At 39.2% G+C, this 21,683-nt stretch overlaps 1 protein-coding gene across 1 annotated transcript in view; it reads right to left on the minus strand.

Annotated features, from left to right (window-relative positions):
- USH2A (usherin) overlaps nt 1-21,683 on the minus strand; it is a 2,188,359-nt gene that overhangs the window by 637,189 nt on the left and 1,529,487 nt on the right. The window contains exon 55 of the mRNA XM_053712759.1: nt 3,100-3,321. Coding sequence (XP_053568734.1) covers nt 3,100-3,321 — 222 coding nt within the window. The remainder of the gene's footprint in view (nt 1-3,099; nt 3,322-21,683) is intronic.

Here is a 21,683-nt window from a genome sequence, read left to right on the forward strand (position 1 = left end):
GGAGACTGGGCTGCAAGGCAGTTTTCCAACATGATAACGACCCAAAACACACCTCCAAGATGACTACAGCCTAGCTAAAGAAGCTGAGGGTAGCATCTGTGGGGCATCCTCAAACAGAAGGTGGGGGAGCACAAAATCTCTAACATCCACCAGTTCCCTGATGTCGTCATGGAGGAGTGGAAGAGGACTCCAGTGGCAACCTGTGAAGCTCTGGTGAATTCCATGTCCAAGAGGGTTAAGTCACTGCTGGAAAATAATGGAGGCCACACAAAATATTGACACTTGGGGCACAATTTGGACATTTCCACTTAGGGGTGTACTCATTTTTGTTTCCAACAGTTTAGACACTAATGGCTGTGTGTTGAGTTATTTTGAGGGGAAAGCAAATTTAATCTGTTATACAGGCTGTACACTCACTACTTTACATTGTAGCAAAGTATCATTTCTTCAGTGTTGCCACATGAAAAGATATAATAAAATATTTACAAAAATGTGAGGGGTGTACTCACGTTTGTGAGATACTGTATATATATATATATATATATATATATGTATATATGTATATACATATGTATTTATGTATTTATATGTGTATATACAGTATGTATTTACAGACATATATACACACATATAAACTCATAGGTACATATGTATAGATATATAGACGTATATATAAAAGTGCTTTGGAGCCCTTTACAGTCATGCAGCTGAAAATATGTAAATATTTATGCAAAATTCATATTTGATAAAGTGTTTAACTATCGGCTAGATTACGAGTTTTGTGGTAAGCTGAAAAAGCAGCGTTAACAGGTCCTAATGCTGCTTTTTCACTACCGCTGCTATTACGAGTCTTGCAGGTTTAGGGGCCCCGTACACTTTTTCTTCATCCTTCCGGCGCTGAGCGGGTCCATCTTCAAGACATCCGATGCAGAGCATCCTCTTCAAACGACGGCTTCTTCGTAATGAATATCTCATTAACTGACGTCAACCAAGATGGTGTCCCTTAGATTCCGATTGGCTGATAGAATTCTATCAGTCAATCAGAATTAAGGTAGAAAAAATCCTATTGGCTGATGCAATCAGCCAATAGGATTGAGCTGGCATTCCAATCAGCCAATAGGATTTTTTCTACCTTAATTCCGATTGGCTGATAGAATTCTATCAGCCAATCGGAATCTAAGGGACGCCATCTTGGATGACGTCACTTAAAGAGAAAAAAATCCTACTAGCTGATGCAATCAGCCAATAGGATTGAGCTTGCATTCTATTGGCTGTTCCAATCAGCCAATAGAATGCGAGCTCAATCCTATTGGCGGAATGCATCAGCCAATAGGATTGAACTTCAATCCTATTGGCTGACTGCATCAGCCAATAGGATTTTTTCTACCTTAATTCCGATTGGATAATAGAATTCTATAAGCCAATCGGAATCTAAGGGACGTCATCTTGGATGACGTCATTTAAAGGAACCTTCATTCATTGAAGATCGACCCGCTCCACGTCGGATGGATGAAGATAGAAGATGTCGTCTGGATGAAGACTTCTGCCCGTCTGGAGGACCACTTCGCCCGGCTTGGATGAAGACTTCTCCCGGCTTCGTTGAGGACTTCAGCCCGGTTGGATGAAGACATCTGCCGCTTCCTTGAGGATGGATGTCCGGTCTTCAGAACAGTAAGTCGATCTTCAGGGGGTTAGTGTTAGGTTTTTTTATGGGTGTATTGGGTGGGATTATTTTTTAGGTTAGGGCTTTGGGCTGCAATAGAGCTAAATGCCCTTTTAAGGGCAATGCCCATCCAAATGCCCTTTTCAGGGCAATGGGGAGCTTAGGTTTTTTTAGTTAGTATTTTATTTGGGGGGTTAGTTGTGTGGGTGGTGGTTTTACTGTTGGGGGGGGCTATTTGTATTTTTCTTTTACAGGTAAAAGAGCTGATTACTTTGGGGCAATGCCCCACAAAAGGCCCTTTTAAGGGCTACTGATAGTTTAGCTTAGGCTAAGGGTTTTTTATTTTGAGGAGGCTTTTTTATTTTGTAAGGGCTATTAGATTAGGTGTAATTAGTTTAAAGATCTGTAATTTGTTTTTTATTTTCTGTAATTTAGTGGGGGGGGGGGGTTGGGATTTAGCTAACTTAATTTAATTTATTTAATTGTTTTTAATTTAGTTAATTTATTTAATTGTAGTGTTAGGTGTTAGTGTAATTTAGGTTAGGTTTTATTTTACAGATCAATTTGTATTTATTTTATCTTGGTAGTAACTATTTAATAACTATTCTACCTAGTTAAAATAAATACAAACTTGCCTGTAAAATAAAAATAAACCCTAAGCTAGATACAATGTAACTATTAGTTATATTGTAGCTAGTTTAGGGTTTATTTTATAGGTAAGTATTGAGTTTTAAATAGGGATTATTTAGTTAATGATAGTAATTTTATTTAGATTTTTTAAAATGATATGCAAGTTAGGGGGTGTTAGGGTTAGACTTAGGTTTAGGGGTTAATAAATTTAAAATAGTGGTGGTGATGTTGGGGGCAGCAGATTAGGGGTTAATAAGTGTAGGTAGGTTGCGGCGACATTGGGGGCGGCAGATTAGGGGTTAATAAGAATAATGTAGGTGTCAGCGATTTCGGGGGGTGGCAGATTATGGGGTTAATAAGTGTAAGATTAAGGGTTCATGTTAGGGTGTTAGGTGTAAATATAACTTTAGTTTCCCCATAGGAATCAATGGGGCTGCGTTACTGAGATTTACGCTGCTTTTTTGAAGGTGTTAGACTTTTTCTCAGCCGGCTCTTCCCATTGATGTCTATGGGGAAATCGTGCACGAGCACGCACAACCAGCTCACCGCTGACTTAAGCAGCGCTGGTATTGGAGTGAAGTGTGGAGCAAAAATTTGCTCTACGCTCACTTTTTGTCTTTTAACACCGGGTTTGTAAAAACCTGTAATACCAGCGCTGTATGTAAGTGAGCGGTGAGAATAATGTGCTCGTTAGCACCGCACAGCTCCTAATGCAAAACTCGTAATTTAGCCGATTGTTTTTAGAAACAAATCTTGATGTTTTAAAACATTGTATGGCTGAACTTCAAGATAAATATATTACTAACCAGTAGTCTGCTTGTAGGTTTCCCCTTTTTCCTTATCACCACAGCAAACAACATCCTGTCCTATTATCTTCCCACCACAGCACTGTTGATTGAAGACATTGTGTAGGGTCTCGCCACAACAAATTTGATTTCTAGATGTTGAGAATGGAACATCTCCACAGCACAAATCTCCATTTCCAATAGACACTCTGTTCTCTTGTCTATTATAGCAGCAAATTTCTCCTGTTAGTACAAGCAATATTGGTTATTCTCTCTGTCAAAATAAACTTTGCATTAAAAGAAATAATTTATTTGAAACAAGAATCTTGTACAATAAAGGGGGTCTTTTTCAACAATATCTGAATGAAGGGGGAGATACCTTAAATATGTTAAATTAAATTATTTTTAAATTATTGTGATACCATTGTAACTGGTAGTTTTCATCTTATAACGCAAATAATGTGTAATCAATGGAAATACTGTAATTACTGCTAATATTAAATTTTTGTCTCAAACATTTATGTTCTCACTTGATAAAACTAACATGAGAAACACAAGGATTTAGGTAAAAATGACAGAATTGTCATTTTTTTATGTTACGGAAAAACACAATGAGGTTATATAGTTTATGTTCATCCCTTGAAAGACAAAGAGATAACATAATTTATGCTTACCTGATAAATTTATTTCTCTTGTGGTGTATCCAGTCCACGGATCATCCATTACTTGTGGGATATTCTCCTTCCCAACAGGAAGTTGCAAGAGGATCACCCACAGCAGAGCTGCTATATAGCTCCTCCCCTAACTGCCATATCCAGTCATTCGACCGAAACTAGCCGAGAAAGGAGAAACCATAGGGTGCAGTGGTGACTGTAGTTTAAAATTTAGACCTGCCTTAAAAGGACAGGGCAGGCCGTGGACTGGATACACCACAAGAGAAATAAATTTATCAGGTAAGCATAAATTATGTTTTCTCTTGTTAGGTGTATCCAGTCCACGGATCATCCATTACTTGTGGGATACCAATACCAAAGCTAAAGTACACGGATGAAGGGAGGGACAAGGCAGGTACTTAAACGGAAGGGACCACTGCCTGTAGAACCTTTCTCCCAAAAATAGCCTCCGAAGAAGCAAAAGTATCAAATTTGTAAAATTTTGAAAAGATATGAAGCGAAGACCAAGTCGCCGCTTAGCAAATCTGTTCAACAGAAGCCTCATTTTTAAAGGCCCAGGTGGAAGCCACAGCTCTAGTAGAATGAGCTGTAATCCTTTCAGGGGGCTGCTGTCCAGCAGTCTCATAGGCTAAGCGTATTACGCTCCGAAGCCAAAAAGAAAGAGAGGTTGCCGAAGCCTTTTGACCTCTCCTCTGTCCAGAGTAAACAACAAACAGGGAAGATGTTTGACGAAAATCGTTAGTCGCTTGTAAGTAAAACTTTAAAGCACGGACTACATCCAAATTATGTAAAAGACGTTCCTTCTTTGAAGAAGGATTAGGACACAATGATGGAACAACAATCTCTTGATTTATATTCTTGTTGGAAACTACCTTAGGTAAAAACCCAGGTTTTGTACGCAGAACTACTTTATCTGTATGGAAAATCAGATAAGGAGAATCACATTGTAAAGCTGATAACTCAGAGACTCTACGAGCCGAGGAAATAGCCATCAAAAACAGAACTTTCCAAGATAAAAGTTTGATATCAATGGAATGAAGGGGTTCAAACAGAACACCTTGAAGAACCTTAAGAACCAAGTTTAAGCTCCATGGAGGAGCAACAGGTTTAAACACAGGCTTAATTCTAACCAAAGCCTGACAAAATGCCTGGATGTCTGGAACCTCTGCCAGACGCTTGTGAATAAGGATAGACAGAGCAGAAATCTGTCCCTTTAAAGAACTAGCTGATAATCCTTTATCCAAACCCTCTTGGAGAAAGGACAATATCCTAGGAATCCTAACCTTACTCCATGAGTAATTCTTGGATTCACACCAATGAAGATATTTGCGCATATCTTATGGTAGATTTTCCTGGTTACAGGCTTTCGTGCTTGTATTAAGGTATCAATGACTGACTCAGAGAAGCCACGCCTTGATAAAATCAAGCGTTCAATCTCCAGGCAGTCAGTCTCAGAGAAATTAGATTTGGATGAATGAAAGGACCTTGTAGTAGAAGGTCTTGTCTCAGAGGCAGAGGCCAAGGTGGAAAGGATGACATGTCCACCAGGTCTGCATACCAGGTCCTGCGTGACCACGCAGGCGCGATTAAGATCACCGATGCTCTCTCCTGTTTGATTTTGGCAATTAGTCGAGGGAGCAGAGGAAACGGTGGAAACACATAAGCCAGGTTGAAGAACCACGGTGCTGCTAGAGCATCTATCAGATTCGCTTCTGGGTCCCTGGACCTGGATCCGTAACAAGGAAGCTTGGCGTTCTGGCGAGATGCCATGAGATCCAATTCTGGTGTGCCCCAACGATGAACCAATTGAGCAAACACCTCCGGATGGAGTTCCCACTCCCCCGGATGAAAAGTCTGACGACTTCGAAAATCCGCCTCCCAGTTCTCTACACCTGGGATATGGATCGCTGATAGATGGCAAGAGTGAGTCTCTGCCCAGCGAATTATCTTGGAGACTTCTAACATCGCTAGGGAGCTCCTGGTCCCCCCTTGATGGTTGATGTAAGCCACAGTCGTGATGTTGTCCGACTGAAATCTGATGAACCTCAGGGTTGCTAACTGAGGACAAGCTAGAAGAGCATTGAATATTGCTCTTAACTCCAGAATATTTATTGGGAGGAGTTTCTCCTCCTGAGTCCACGATCCCTGAGCCTTCAGGGAATTCCAGACTGCACCCCAACCTAGAAGGCTGGCATCTGTTGTTACAATTGTCCAATCTGGCCTGCGAAAGGTCATACCTTTGGACAGATGGACCCGAGATAGCCACCAGAGAAGAGAATCTCTGGTCTCTTGATCCAGATTTAGCAGAGGGAACAAATCTGTGTAATCCCCATTCCACTGACTGAGCATGCAAAATTGCAGCGGTCTGAGATGTAGGCGCGCAAATGGCACTATGTCCATCGCCGCTACCATTAAGCCGATCACTTCCATGCACTGAGCCACCGAAGGGCGCGGAATGTAGTGAAGAACATGGCAGGAATTTAGAAGCTTTGATAACCTGGACTCCGTCAGGTAAATTTTCATTTCTACAGAATCTATCAGAGTTCCTAGGAAGGAAACCCTTGTGAGGGGTGATAGAGAACTCTTTCCCTCGTTCACTTTCCACCCATGCGACCTCAGAAATGCCAACACTATGTCCGTATGAGATTTGGCAATTTGGAAGTTTGACGCCTGTATCAGGATGTCGTCTAGATAAGGGGCCACTGCTATGCCCCGTGGTCTTAGGACCGCCAGAAGAGACCCCAGAACCTTTGTAAAAATTCTTGGGGCTGTAGCTAACCCGAAGGGAAGAGCCACAAACTGGTAATGCCTGTCTAGAAAGGCAAACCTTAGGAACCGATGATAATCTTTGTGAATCGGTATGTGAAGGTAAGCATCCTTCAAATCCACTGTGGTCATGTACTGACCCTCCTGGATCATAGGAAGGATTGTCCTAATAGTTTCCATTTTGAACGATGGAACTCTGAGGAATTTGTTTAAGATCTTTAGATCCAAAATTGGTCTGAAGGTTCCCTCTTTTTTGGGAACCACAAACAGATTTGAATAAAATCCCTGTCCTTGTTCCATCTGTGGAACTGGATGGATCACTCCCATTATTAGGAGGTCTTGCACACAGCATAAGAATGCCTCTTTCTTTATCTGGTTTACAGATAATATCGAAAGGTGAAATCTCCCTTGTGGGGGGGAAGCTTTGAAGTCCAGAAGATATCCCTGAGATATGATCTCCAACGCCCAGGGATCCTGAACATCTCTTGCCCACGCCTGGGCGAAGAGAGAAAGTCTGCCCCCTACAAGATCTGTTGCCGGATAGGGGGCCGTTCCTTCATGCTGTCTTAGAGGCAGCAGCAGGCTTTCTGGCCTGTTTGCCTTTGCTCCAGGCCTGGTTAGATTTCCAGGCCGGCTTGGATTGCGCAATAGTTCCCTCTTGTTTTGTAGCAGAGGAAGTTGATGCTGCACCTGCCTTGAAGTTTCGAAAGGCACGAAAATTAGACTGCTTGGCACTTGATTTGGCCCTGTCCTGAGGAAGGGTATGACCCTTACCTCCAGTAATGTCAGCAATAATTTCCTTCAAACTAGGCCCGAATAGGGTCTGCCCCTTGAAGGGAATGTTAAGTAATTTAGACTTTGAAGTCACGTCAGCTGACCAATATTTAAGCCATAGCGCCCTTCGCGCCTGGATGGCGAATCAAGAATTCTTAGCCGTTAGTTTAGTCAAATGAACAATGGCATCAGAAACAAAAGAATTAGCTAGCTTAAGTGTTCTAAGCTTGTCAAGTATTTCAGTCAATGGAGTAGCTGTCTGAAAGGCCTCTTCCAGAGACTCAAACCAGAACGCCGCAGCAGCAGTGACAGGAGCAATGCATGCAAGGGGCTGCAGGATAAAACCTTGTTGAATAAACATTTTCTTAAGGTAACCTTCTAATTTTTTATCCATTGGATCTGAAAAAGCACATCTGTCCTCGACAGGGATAGTGGTACGCTTTGCTAAAGTAGAAACTGCTCCCTCCACCTTAGGGGACCATCTGCCATAAGTCCCATGTGGTGGCGTCTATTGGAAACATTTTTCTAAAAATAGGAGGGGGGGGGGGGAAAACGGCACACCGGGTCTGTCCCACTCCTTAGTAATAATATCTGTAAACCTTTTAGGTATTGGAAAAACGTCAGTACACACCGGCACCGCGTAGTATTTATCCAGTCTACACAATTTCTCTGGCACTGCAATTGTGTCACAGTCATTCAGAGCAGCTAAAACCTCTCCAAGCATCACCCGGAGGTTCTCAAGCTTAAATTTAAAAGTAGACATATCTGAATCAGGTTTCCCCGAGTCAGAGACGTCACCCACAGACTGAAGCTCTTCCTCAGCTTCTGCATATTGTGACGCAGTATCAGACATGGGCCTTAAAACATCTGCACGCTCTGTATTACGTCTAACCCCAGAGCTATCGCGCTTTCCTCTGAATTCAGGCAGTCTGGCTAATACCGCTGACAGGGTATTATCCATGATTGCCGCCATGTCCTGCAAAGTAATCGCTATGGGCGTCTTTGATGTACTTGGCGCCATTTTAGCGTGAGTCCCTTGAGCGGGAGTCAAAGGGTCCGACACGTGGGGGCAGTTAGTCGGCATAACTTCCCCCTCGTCAGAATCCTCTGGTGATAATTCTTTTAAAGATAACAGCTGCTCTTTATTGTTTAAAGTGAAATCAATACATTTAGTACACATTCTCCTATGGGGTTCCACCATGGCTTTTAAACATAATGAACAAGGAGTTTCCTCTATGTCAGACATGTTTATACAGACTAGCAATGAGACTAGCAAGCTTGGAAAACACTTTAAATCAAGTTAACAAGCAATATAAAAAACCGTTACTGTGCCTTTAAGAGAAACAAATTTTGCCAAAATTTGAAATAACAGTGAAAAAAGGCAGTTAAACTAACGAAATTTTTACAGTGTATGTAACAAGTTAGCAGAGCATTGCACCCACTTGCAAATGGATGATTAACTCCTTAATACAAAAAACAGATTAACAAAACGAAAAATATGTTTTTTAAACAGTCATAACAACTGCCACAGCTCCTACTTTTGAAGCCTTTTGAGCCCTTCAGAGATGTCCTATAGCATGCAGGGGACTGCTGAGGGAAGCTGAATGTCACACTTTGTAATTTTAACTGCACCAACTGTAACTTTTATACTATAACAGTGGAAAAAAAATAGGCCCCAATAAGTTTTATCACCAAAGCATATATAAAAACGATTAAACATGCCAGCAAACGTTTTATATTGCACATTAATCAGAGTATATACCTCTGATAGCAAGCCTGATACTAGTCGCTATTAAATCACTGTATTTAGGCTTTAACTTACATTAATCCGGTATCAGCAGCATTTTCTAGCAAATTCCATCCCTAGAAAAACATAACTGCACATACCTTATTGCAGGATACCCTGCACGCCATTCTCCCTCTGAAGTTACCTCACTCCTCAGACATATGTGAGAATAGCAGTGGATCTTAGTTACTTCTGCTAAGATCATAGGAAAACGCAGGCAGATTCTTCTTCTAAATGCTGCCTGAGATAAAATAGTACACTCCGATACCATTTAAAAACAATAAACTTTTTATTGAAGAAAAAACTAACTATATTTTACCACTTTCCTCTTACTACCTCCAGCTATGTTGAGAGCTTGCAAGAGAATGACTGGATATGGCAGTTAGGGGAGGAGCTATATAGCAGCTCTGCTGTGGGTGATCTCTTGCAACTTCCTGTTGGGAAGGAGAATATCCCACAAGTAATGGATGATCCGTGGACTGGATACACCTAACAAGAGAAAAATAGCAAGGGTTTTAAATTCCAAGAATTGAAATGCTACTACAGTAAATCATCATTTTGAGGCTTCTGTTGGGTTTGTCAATCATATGGCTGTACTTCTGAACAGCTACACCACCTCAGCTTTATATGCACACTAGACAAGACATTAGGTCCTTGCAAGATACTAAGACCTACAGCTTGTAAATGTCCTGAGCAGTTTTTGAGAATAAATGGTGCGAGAAGCTTGTATTCAATCTCGCTCAGTCCATCTACTATGCCTATAAAGACAATCTACTGAATGTTGTGTTACATTCCTACTCCTTTTTTTTATTCAAAACAACTCTTCACATCCACAAATTCCTGTGCTGCTTTACATTTGGAGGAAATTCTCAACCAAAAATTGTCCTTTGGTATGCAGTGGGATTTCTAGTGTCACATCCATGCAATGAAACCCAACAAAAAAATATGCTTGCCCTGCCCAGTTTAGACTTGTGCCTAGATCTTCGAGTCATAGGGGTTTATTATTATTGTGCGGACAGACATGATACGAAGCAGCGTATCATGTCCACCGCACATCGATAAATGCTGACAGCACCAGCAGGGTGTGTCAATCAAGCCGATCGTATTCGATAAGGTTGATTTCTGTCGCCGCCTCAGAGCAGACGGACAGGTTATGGAGCAGTGGTCTTTAGAAACACGGGGCATCCGTACGGAGCTTGATAAATATGCCCTAATTATGTATGGAATTCCCCCTCCTGACCACTAGAAGGAGGCACAAAACATCCCAACACACCAGATTTCTTTTCAGTCATACATATAGCCAAGTAGATGAGGGGGAAAAAAGCAGGCATTCCAGCAAGTGATTACTTGTGGACTCTTACCATCTGATGAAAGAAAACCCTCAACTGAAAAGATTGTGAGACCCGTTTGCATGTTTAACCAGCTTTTTCTGTAATATACTAGACATGATTCTGGCAGTGCTATGAAAGGGATATGAATGTGCAAAATAAAAATACTCTAATTTGTTTCATTATAACCAAATTGCTTTCATATAACTATGGGGTGAATCACAATCTATCATTTGATAATATTAGTCATGAAAACTGCTGACAATGAGGCTTTTTAAGTTGATGTGATCACAATAAATCAGACCTTTTTCAACTGTTTCTTAGCGTCAATAACTCATAATGGAATTGTTGACCTGTAGTATACATCGGACAGTCCTGTTTCAGGTGATCCAATCTAATTTCTCAAAACTTAGCAACATATTGTGCAACCATTTTTCACTTAAAAAATTCGGAACCTCAAAGAACTTGGCTCAAAACAGCCAATGAGGAATTGCTTTGGCAGAGGCAATGAGGACTGCTAAAAAATTAGGAAAACAGAAATCACAACCTCAGCATTTAAAAAGCAAATTATTGCAGCTTTGTCAGCTTTGCAATAGTGAGATATTAGAGCAAGTTGAAAAATTTCACAAAGGCAAAAAAGTCTTTAAGAATTCTGCATCATTGAAGTCAGTTTTTGCTGAAAAATGAAGACCACTCCACTGGAACACAAAAGGTCAGCCTTTCCTTTGTTTATACTTATCTGAGACATCTTTTTGTTCTCACCAGTGAGATATTATCCCATAACTAAACAGATATGGCAATATTTTACTTTTAAAACAATTTCATTAACTATCATTACATAAGAATAAATAGTGCATAGATACAGGGCTGCCCATTCAGCACAAAGCAATATGAACAGGTTCTCAAGGCTTAATGCAGCCACCAACCAGCAAGCACTACCCAGGGTTCTGAACTAAAATTGTGCTGGCTCCTAAGCTTACATCCCTGCCTTTTCAAATATAGATGCCAAGAGAAAGAAGACAAAATTTATAATAGGAGTAAATTTGAAAGTTGGTTAAAATATCATGCTCTGGCCTCTATTTAACACAGGTCTTGCGGACCTGATCCGACAGTGCGGATCAGGTCCGCAAGACCTTGCTGAATGCGGAGAGCAATACGCTCTCCGTATTCAGCATTGCACCAGCAGCTCCACAAGAGCTGCTGGTGCAACGCCGCCCCCTGCAGACTCGCGGCCAATCGACCGCCAGCAGGGAGGTGTCAATCAACCTGATCGTACTCGATCGGGTTGAATTGTGGCGATTCTGTCAGCCCTGCTCAGAGCAGACGGACAGGGTTATGGAGCAGCGGTCTTTGTGACCGCTGCTTCATAACTGCTGTTTCTGGCGAGTCTGAAGACTCGCCAGAAACACGGGCCGTCAAGCTCCTTTCAGAGCTTGATAGATAGGCCCCCTCTATCTGAATCATGAAAGAAAAAAATTGTATTTCATATCCCTTTAACTATCAGCTGCATCATCGTGTAAGCCTGTGCCAAAGGAGTTACAAAGCGGCATCCACTGATTGATGAATGAAACCCTCAGTCATTAATTGAAAGAGGGTGCTAATGATATGTTGAACAAAAATACATTTATATTTAAAAGAACACAAAGGCTAACTTTTGTCATTCAGGATTCAGATATGAGAAGATGCAGAGTACAGTTTGAAACCATTTGATAGCTAAGATTAAGGACCGTATTGCATTTTATGTGGTCTGTCGCAATACAGAATAAGCCTTCTAGTTTTATGGAAAATTACAGCTTGTGATGTGAAATAATTCTGTTAAGAATAAAAGACTTGTATGGTCAGGTCATTGTCAGATGTGCCTGCTTTCTAGAGAGCAGCAGGTCTGCAGCATTGTTCTCATAATGGGGTTGTTTCCTTCATTATTGTTTGTTTGTTGTGTTTATACTAAAAGTCAAATAATTATTGATTTATCAGAACTCCCTATTGTTGTATTGTGGTCACTATTTGCTTTGTGGTCACTGTTTTTTAAAGCAAATCTATGTATTCATGATTTTTGTGTGGAAACGTTGTTAAATGTTTCATGTCTGCTGAGAGACTAACATTTAGCTTAACCCAACCCTCCCCTTTGACAAATTTTATTGAGTTTTCAATTCTGTTATCAAATTTGCTTTGTTTTCATGGTATTCTTTGTTGAGAGGATACCTAGGTATGTAGCAAGCATGTGTCTGGAGCACGGTATTACAGCAAACACTGCTGTCATCCACTACTCTTGCAAATGACATTGTTATAAAACTGCTGACATAGGCCTAGTTTCCTTTGAGTTAATAAAGTTTGGAAACTGGTGGTAACATAAATAATCTCTATAGACTTTGTCCTAGTTTCCATTGAGTTGGTAAACTTTGGAAACTGGTGGTAACATAACAAATCTCCATAGACTTTAATGGAGATAAATGTTTTTACCACCAGTTTCAAAACTTTACCACCTCAATGGTAACTAGGCCTTTAATGGGGGTAAATGTTTATCACCAGTTTCCACAATTTACCACATCAATGTAAACTATGCCATACACTTTAATAGTGATACTTAGTGTTATCACCAGTTTACACAGTTTATAACAGTGATGGGAAATGATAGCTTTGAACATTTATGTCTGGATTTATGGGACCCAGAAGGTGGGAAAAGGGCCTACCACCATTTTTTTGTAGGGCCACATTGAGAGGGACACACATGGGTTGTGGGGGGGGGGGCAACATGGTTATTTCTGGGTAGTTGATTGAAGTTTCTGGCCAGTTGGTGTGTATGGGTAATATAGTCTTTTAAAACCATAATAGTTTATGTCTCTGGGTGTGTAGTTGGCTAAGGATACAGGATGGTTGGGAGGTATGTAAACTAGGCCCTTAAGTAATAAAAGATAGAAACAATAAAACTATTTAGAGTTTTGTTAGGGCATCTTATTATTACATAAATGCTATTCGTAATTCTGTATTTAGCCCCTGCAAATCTATTAAAGGGACAGTCTAGTCAAAATAAACCTTCATGATTCAGATAGGGCATGTCATTTTAAACAATTTTCCAATTTACTTTTATCACCAATTTTGCTTTGTTCTCTTGGTATTCTTAGTTGAAAGCTTAACCTATGAGGTTCATATGCTAATTTTTTTAGAACTTGAAGGCCACCTCTTTTCAGAATGCATTTTACAGTTTTTCACCACTAGAGGGTGTTAGTTTATGTGTTTCATATAGATAACACTGTGCTCATGCACGTGGAAGTTATCTGGGAGCAGGCACTGATTGGCTAAACTGCAAGTCTGTCAAAAGAACTGAAATAAAGGGGCAGTTTGCAGAGGCTTAGATACAAGATAATCACAGAGGTTAAAAGTATATTAATATAACTGTGTTGGTTATGCAAAACTGGGGAATGGGTAATAAAGGGATTATCTATCTTTTAAAACAATAAAAATTCTGGTGTAGACTGTCCCTTTAAACACACAGGGGTCGACACAATCCTTTAGAAAAATGTATCTAATAATATGTCAACAGAAAAGACACCATGAACATGTCAACTCGAGGTGATCTAGCTGGAGGCAGCTCTGTACAAGTAAGTCATTGTGCAACGGTAAATGTGGCCAGCTGACGAGGTCAGTACAGTTCACCCTTTTGTACATGGGGCCCTATAAAGATTTTTGTGGATAAATAAATGTATTAGTTTTTCTAAAAGGATTGTGATCAACCTCATAATCCTAAATTCATAGATGTTTGTGAGGTTGCTGAGGGCTTCATTGTAAAGATGACACTTCATCTATATTTTCCAGTGTTTCATTAATGGGTGTTCCTGACATTAACATCTGTAGTTCTGTGAGGTGCTCAATACATGATATACCATCAACATATAAAAAAAATAACTGATAGCAGAGCCCCCCTCCAGGGGCTTGTCGTGTATGACAGGGGTAACCTAGATACATGTCCTATACCAGCCATTTCAGAGAGGTACATAATAATAACACTGAAGATTTTGAAGTATTGGGGCATCATGAAAGTTAAACCTGATTGGAAAGGAGGGAATTAGGAAAATAAGCTAATAAGATCCGAAGCAGAATTAATCTACAAATTAGATACATTGCATCCGAAAGGACTCATCTCAGAAATCGATATATCACTATTTATCTAGAAAAAGAGAAGTCCCCCAACTGTCCACTACTCATTAAAATCTGAATATACTCCGAGCCATATATGTATGCTCCTTTTGAGCCATTCCTACTCATTTGTATATATTCAGATATAAGACAATAATAAATGATGGGGAGGAAGGAAACCGCCGAGGGGAGGAAGGAAACTGTACACACGCCAGGACACGCTCCATCAAGGTACACATACTTACGCTTGATACTCATGTGACTGTAAATCTGAGTTATACCAGCTCTCATCACCAAACTGCTACCGCATCTTCTAACGGGGTATTCATTGACTTTGATGCAATCTTAGTCTCCAACTCTATCCTGAACCATTATTGTGCCAATCTGGCTATCTGTTACCACAGTTTCTTATCCCAGTTTTAGGTACAGCCCGTAGGGGTGCTAGTATTTTATTTTGGTATATTTAGATTTATCTGTTTATCTGTATCTTTTATTAAGATAAATTGTTTTTAATTTTGACTACAATTTTAAATGCATTAAATAGTCATTCAATTAAGTTGTGTCCCTCTATACATTTAATCTGTAGCTTTTAGTTAGCGCTGCCTCATTTCTGCATTTTGTATCTTTTATCGTTTAACTTGAAGGGGTTAATCTGAGTCACAGCAAGATTGGGTTGTAATCTTTAGGCGCATCTATCTTTTCCCTTCACACGCTTGTCGTTTATGTACCAGGGCAATCTAGAGGCGTAGTACTTAGTTTTCATTGTGGTTTTTAAACTGAGTAAACTTGGTGGTGAACAACAAGTTTCTCTATTAAAGGCCTAGTTTCCATTGAGGTGGTAAAGTTTGAAAACACTGGTGGTAACTTAAAAAATCTCCATAGACTTTAATGGATACAAATGTTTTTACCACCAGTTTCCAAACTTTATCATCTCAATGAAAACTAGGCCAAAGTCTATGGAGATGTATTATGTTATGTTTATACAGTTTAGAACAGCATAGAAACTGGGCTCCTAGTGGTGATTATTTATCTACACCTCAGCAAAGCAGAATTCATAAAGATTCTAGTTCCACCCGGGGAAGTATGTAATCTAGCATATGACTCTTGGCGCCTAGTTTCCATGAGGTGGTAAATTTGGAACTAGTGGATAAAACGATTTATAGAGAATTTTTACGTTACCACCAGGTTTCCCAATTTTACCGGCTCAATGAAACTAGCCCTTGCCTATCGTTAAAGCTGTCATAAACCTAGTTTTCCATTTGATGTGGTAAATTGATGAACTGGTTATATAAAAACCAAGGTATCTCTATTAAAAGACTTTCGGAGATTTTTTATGTTACCACCAGTTTCCAAACTTAAACATCTCAATGGAAACTGGGCCTATGGGGGTTAAATACATAGGCCTGGTTTCCACTGAGGTGATAAAAGTTTGGAAACTGGTGGTAACATAAAAAATCTCCATAGACTTTAATAGAGATACATGTTTTGTTTTTTTTTTAAATATTTTTTATTGAGGACACAATGGTAAATATACGTTACAGAGGATATAAGAACATAAGTGTTACAGCAAATGTTTTACATCATAACTGAAAAGCTGAATTGGGAAAGTGTGGAGTTCAGTCCTCTATTTTTCATTATTTTCCTATGGAAATCTCACATAGGCCTACATCACTACAGTAATTTGAAATATGACATGGTAAAAACAACACTGAATTTGCTTCCTAATATTAGAGAGCAAAGGCCACATCTGAGTGCACCTAACAGAATATCTCTATAAATCGATGAAAGTCCAGTGTCACAAACAACTGTTAGCATCATTAAAATTAAATACAAATGTAACAATAAACATAACTTCTAACATATATCAGTACTAACATAAGGCGATTCATGAGTAAGCAGAAGGTTATTTCCTGTGTCACTTAATACTGTAGTTATGGGGTGATGGAGTTATAACTAGTACAGTATTGTAGATTGGCAGACGTCATGCTTGTCCCGGGCTGATCTCTGTTTTATGTAATTCTGGCTTTGCATTGTGCCTATTGATGTAGCATGAGTTCATGAATGTCCACGGACCCCCTTTGCATGTGGTGATTAATCTCTAGCTGTATCAGGGCATCTACCTGTTTTTTCCAGTACGTTACTTTTGGGGCATCCCTTGATTTCCATTTCTAGGGAATTAGGAGTTTTGCGCTGTTGAGCGTGATAAACATTAAGGCTCTAAGGGCCCTGTTCTCAATTTTGGGGAGAGAAATATAAAGAAGTGTTTTAGGGTAGTTTGAAATTGTTTTCCCCACCTCTCTGGTGATGTGTGTTAAGATCTCCACCCAGTAGGCGTCCACTTTGGGGCAGTCCCACCAAATGTGCACCGCTGTACCCTATCCTCCACACCCCCTCCAGCATTTCCATTCGCGGTTCTATATATATGTTGGAGATACATGTTTTTTTATCACCAGTTACTACAATTTACCACATCATTGGAAACCACATCATTGGAAACTAGGACATAATTATCAGCAAGCATTCAGGTAATAAAAATCACTGAATCAAATTAGCCCATTTTAGCTCATTTTATTATCGATTTAGAATGTTGCTTTAAATTCTGAGGTCCAAATAGTTCAATAATACTTTTTTAAGGCTTATGAGTTTGTTTCCTATTTTCTTTCTATGTTTTCATTGATACAGAATGCAGACAATGGGGCCTATTTATCAAAGGTCTTGTGGACCTGATCCGACAGTGCGGATCAGGTCCGCAAGACCTCACTGAATTCGGAGAGCAATACGCTCTCCGTATTCAGCATTGAACCAGCAGCTCACAAGAGCTGCTGGTGCAACGCCGCCCCCTGCAGACTCGCGACCAATGGGCCGCCAGCAGGTGGGTGTCATTCCGGCGATTCCTGTCAGCCTCATCAGAGCAGGCGGACAGGGTTATGGAGCAGCGGTTTTGTGACCACTGCTTCATAACTGCTGTTTCTGGCGAGTCTGAAGACTCGCCAGAAACATGGGCCCACAAGCTCCATTCGGAGCTTGATAAATGGGTCCCACAGTATTTAGTGAAGCAATTTCCATAGCTGCATCAAAAACAGAGATCTTGTATAATTTTCATACTAAAGCTAGATCACAGTAGCAGGAAATATATCTGAAGGAACATTAAACTCAAATAAAAACATTACTTATTAGAGGAGAAAAAACAACAACTTTGCAATCCACTTTCGTTATTTATTTTGCCTACTTGGGTCTAGCTTCTATTGATGTGGTAAAGTGGAAACTGGTTTCCAAACTTTACCACCTCAATGGAAACTAGGCCTTGTTCTGTAATTTAAAAGTGAAAGCTGTAGTTGTTCCATTGTTAACATCACACCTTGCTGTGATTCCTTGATTTGTGCACAAACTGATTTATATCTTTCATTAACGGGCCACAGAAAAAGAAGATAAACACTCAAGAGGATTTTCAAAGGTGTGTTCATGGAATTCAAAATTTTGTGAACTTAATGACACATTTAAACACATGTATAACATTTATTTTGTATGCAGATCTTTTGAAATGCAGTCACTAATTTCTGATTCATCTACTTGAAATTACTTTAATGCCCCTTTAAATAATGGGAGTCATATTTTAGATATTTCAAAAATCACTATATTCCTATTTTCCACTTCCCCTTTGATTTCGTCTTTTACATTTTTTTTAACAAGATCAATACTTTTTCCTCCAGATGTAAACACAGATTAGTTTTTACCGACCACTGGATGGAGTTAGAGGTTATAAAATAAAATCTTTCCATTACAGTACATTGAGATTAATGAGACTATTTAACTGCCTTTGCTGGATCTTCTGTGTGATAGAATTTTCTGATGACATCATTGTAGCATTCAGAATATTGTGATATATGAATTACTTTTTCCGAGTTTAGTGCTGGAGATGTGCAGAAGGAATTTGGCAGAATTTCAAGTACCTTTTGCACATAAAAGGGATTATGCAGTAACTGCTGCCAGCCAATCAGTACTGCTTATATCTGTGATCAGAAGTAATTGGTTATTAAAATTTAGGGAAGATTTGAGGGATCCAAGCAACACGAAATGGAAAGGAAAAAATAAGATGACATGATAGCTTGCTTATAGTAAAATTTCACATCACGTATTTTCCCAAATTAATTCTTTAAAAAATTAAATAAATATTTTAAGTGATATATTCCATTAAAATGATTTATACAGTGATGCTTTTTGGGTTTTGCAATATTTTATTTGCTCCAATAAAATATATAAAAGAAAGACAACACCCTGTTTCCCATTTATTTAAATAGTGTATTAATGTACGTCTATGTAGATTTAATAGTGCCTGGCATGTGAATGCCATCAAGTGAAATTGTACACTAAAATGGACATTAAACACCTCTTGCTTTAGTGAAAAAATTGCGCTTTGTCACACACTCTCCAAAAGAGGCAAAAAAAATAACCCCCCCAAAAAAAAAAAAAAACAATCTGTAACTTTAGCTTTTAAATTGCATATACTAGCCATGTGCAGAATTAACAGTTATCAGACTTAGCTTTTTGATATTTTTGTGAGGCAAACACAATTTTTATATATAGACAAGAAATATTTATTGACATCCATAAAGGAACAGTATACACCAATTTTCATATAACTGCATGTAATAGACACTATAAAGAAGAATATGCACAGATACTGATCTACAAATTCAGTATAAAACCTTTTAAAAACTTACTTAGAAGCTCCCAGTTTAGCTCTGTTGAAAAGGTTACTGGAACACCCACTGAAAGTGGTTCTATTATAAAAAAAGCAGACACTCCCACCCTCCCTCCCTCCCTCTGCATATGAAAAGATTTTTTACACAAACAGGAGCAAGCTGGAGTAGGTATACATCAGTATTATGCTAAAACTTTGGGGCTTGGTTAGGAGTCTGAAAATCAGCGCAATGTTATTTAAAAATAAGAAAAACTATACATATTTTTTTTAAAAGCTGTATAGACTATACAAATGGCTCATCTACAAAACATTTATACAAAGAAAAATCTAATGTATAATGTCCCTTTAAGTATATGGTATTATAGAAAACTTAAATAACCGTCTGGCCAATGACAAAATAGGAGCTAACTGGAATCCATATAAGGTCAATTATATATTTTTAATGTAGATAATCTCTGGTGTGCGACAAAATCAAAACTCCCCCAAATAGACTATAGTTGTAACCTTTTTTGTTATGAAAGAGACACATCCACTTAGCCCTTAATCAAGAATAAGTATTAGTGTAAGAATTATCTTTTATGTTTGAAGCAATGAGATGTAAGGGGTTACATAACTAACATCACAAACTTTGTATGCTTTAATAGTAAGAGATAGTGATCTATTAGCCACAATGGGTAAAGTAACCATCACCAAGATTACAAGTTTTGCCCTATACCGGGTGCGTAAATAACGCAAAAAAGTAAGCGGTATCGCACTTTCCATACCTCTGCCATTACAAGTTACTGAAAAACCTTCTTTTGTTGTGCCGTATGGTGCGATAAGCTCCATACCACACAAAACCCAAGGCCTGACTTTATGTGCTCGTGCACGCTTTCCCCCATAGACATCAATAAGGAGAAAGTGTCAGAAAGAAACTGACACCTGCGGTCGCGGAATGGCGATTGCCATAACACAACCCCATTGATGTCTATAGGGAAAAGAAAGTTATGTTAAAACCTAACACCCTAACATAAACCCTAGTCTAAATACCCTTAATTCACCACCCCCCAACATTGCAGACACTAAATAAAGTTATTAACCCCTAATCCGCCGCTCCCCGACATCGCCCACACTAAATACAATTATTACCCCTAATCGTCACCCCTGACATCGCCAAAACTAAATAAACCTATTAACCCCTAAACCACCGCCCCCCCACATTGTTACAAAAAAAATAAACCTATTAACCCCTAAACCACCAGCCCCCCATATCGCAACACACTAAATAAAACTAATAACCCCTAAACCTAACACCCCCTAATTTAAAATTAAATTTACAATATAACTATTTTTAAATAAATAAAAACTTATCTGTGAAATAAAAAAAACTAAGTTTAAACTATAAAGTAACCTAACATTACTATTTTAAAACAATAAAATTAACGAAATAAAAAAAAACAAAATTACAAATTAAAAAAATACTAACACTACGAGAAAATAAAAAAAATACATTACAATAAATAAAAATTCAATGCAGTCAGTCCAGTGTGCCAGTATCTCACTCTAAAGGTCCTCTCCTCTCACCCTTGCTTACATCTTTGTTATCTACTGTGTCAATGACTAAAATGCAACAATATGTTGAAGGAAAGGACCTTTGAGCTCCACTAACCTGTGTGGCAAAAGGCAGGTACTGCAAGCTAATAGAGATACAGGTGTAGTTATTTCCAAAGGGTCCATATTTTGTACTTGTTTTCATCCTGCTGAAACACTCCCAAAGAAGGATTCTTTCCTTATAAAACCCTGCAACTTACTTTAATCAGTGCTTGGACATTGCTGAGTTTTGTGCTTTCTGGCATTCTGTATTTTGCTATTATCCCTTTTACCATATTTCTGTTTGGATCCTTGACCCCTGGGTTGGCTATCTGGACTACTCTATTAACTTGCCTTTACCTGCTGTGTTTGCTTTGCACCCTGAATTGGCTATCTGGACTGCTCTATTGCCAGCCCCTTACATGTGCTGTTGCTAATTGGACAGACTTCTGGTTTGATCCTGACCTGCTTTGTCTCACTACCTGCAAAAACCACTCTCCACTACCTCTGCACATCGAGTACCAGAAAATCCAAAACAAGAGGTACCTTGACACTTTGTAGCTTGTTATTTGGAGAATAACCACCAGGGAGCAACCTCTTTAGCTCAACCATGCTTTTTTCTCATTTAGCGCTACCCTAAGTGTGATGGGGGAAAATATGTGAGCTCCCTGCCAAATGTACCTAAAGGCCTATGGCTGCAACTTACCAACAAGGCTCATAGATGGCTGAAACAATTGTCTGGGCATCTCATGTACCTTGTTGAAAGGAGGGTGCTCTGGTATTTCATTACTGGGCCATCACTAAGCAGGATAAAACTGGTGTACTTCAGGAAAGGTTTCCTCTGTGAAAAATACAACTGTACTAGTAGAGGC

This window comes from Bombina bombina, chromosome 4, assembly GCF_027579735.1.
Source record: "Bombina bombina isolate aBomBom1 chromosome 4, aBomBom1.pri, whole genome shotgun sequence".
Taxonomy (NCBI): Eukaryota; Metazoa; Chordata; class Amphibia; order Anura; family Bombinatoridae; genus Bombina; species Bombina bombina.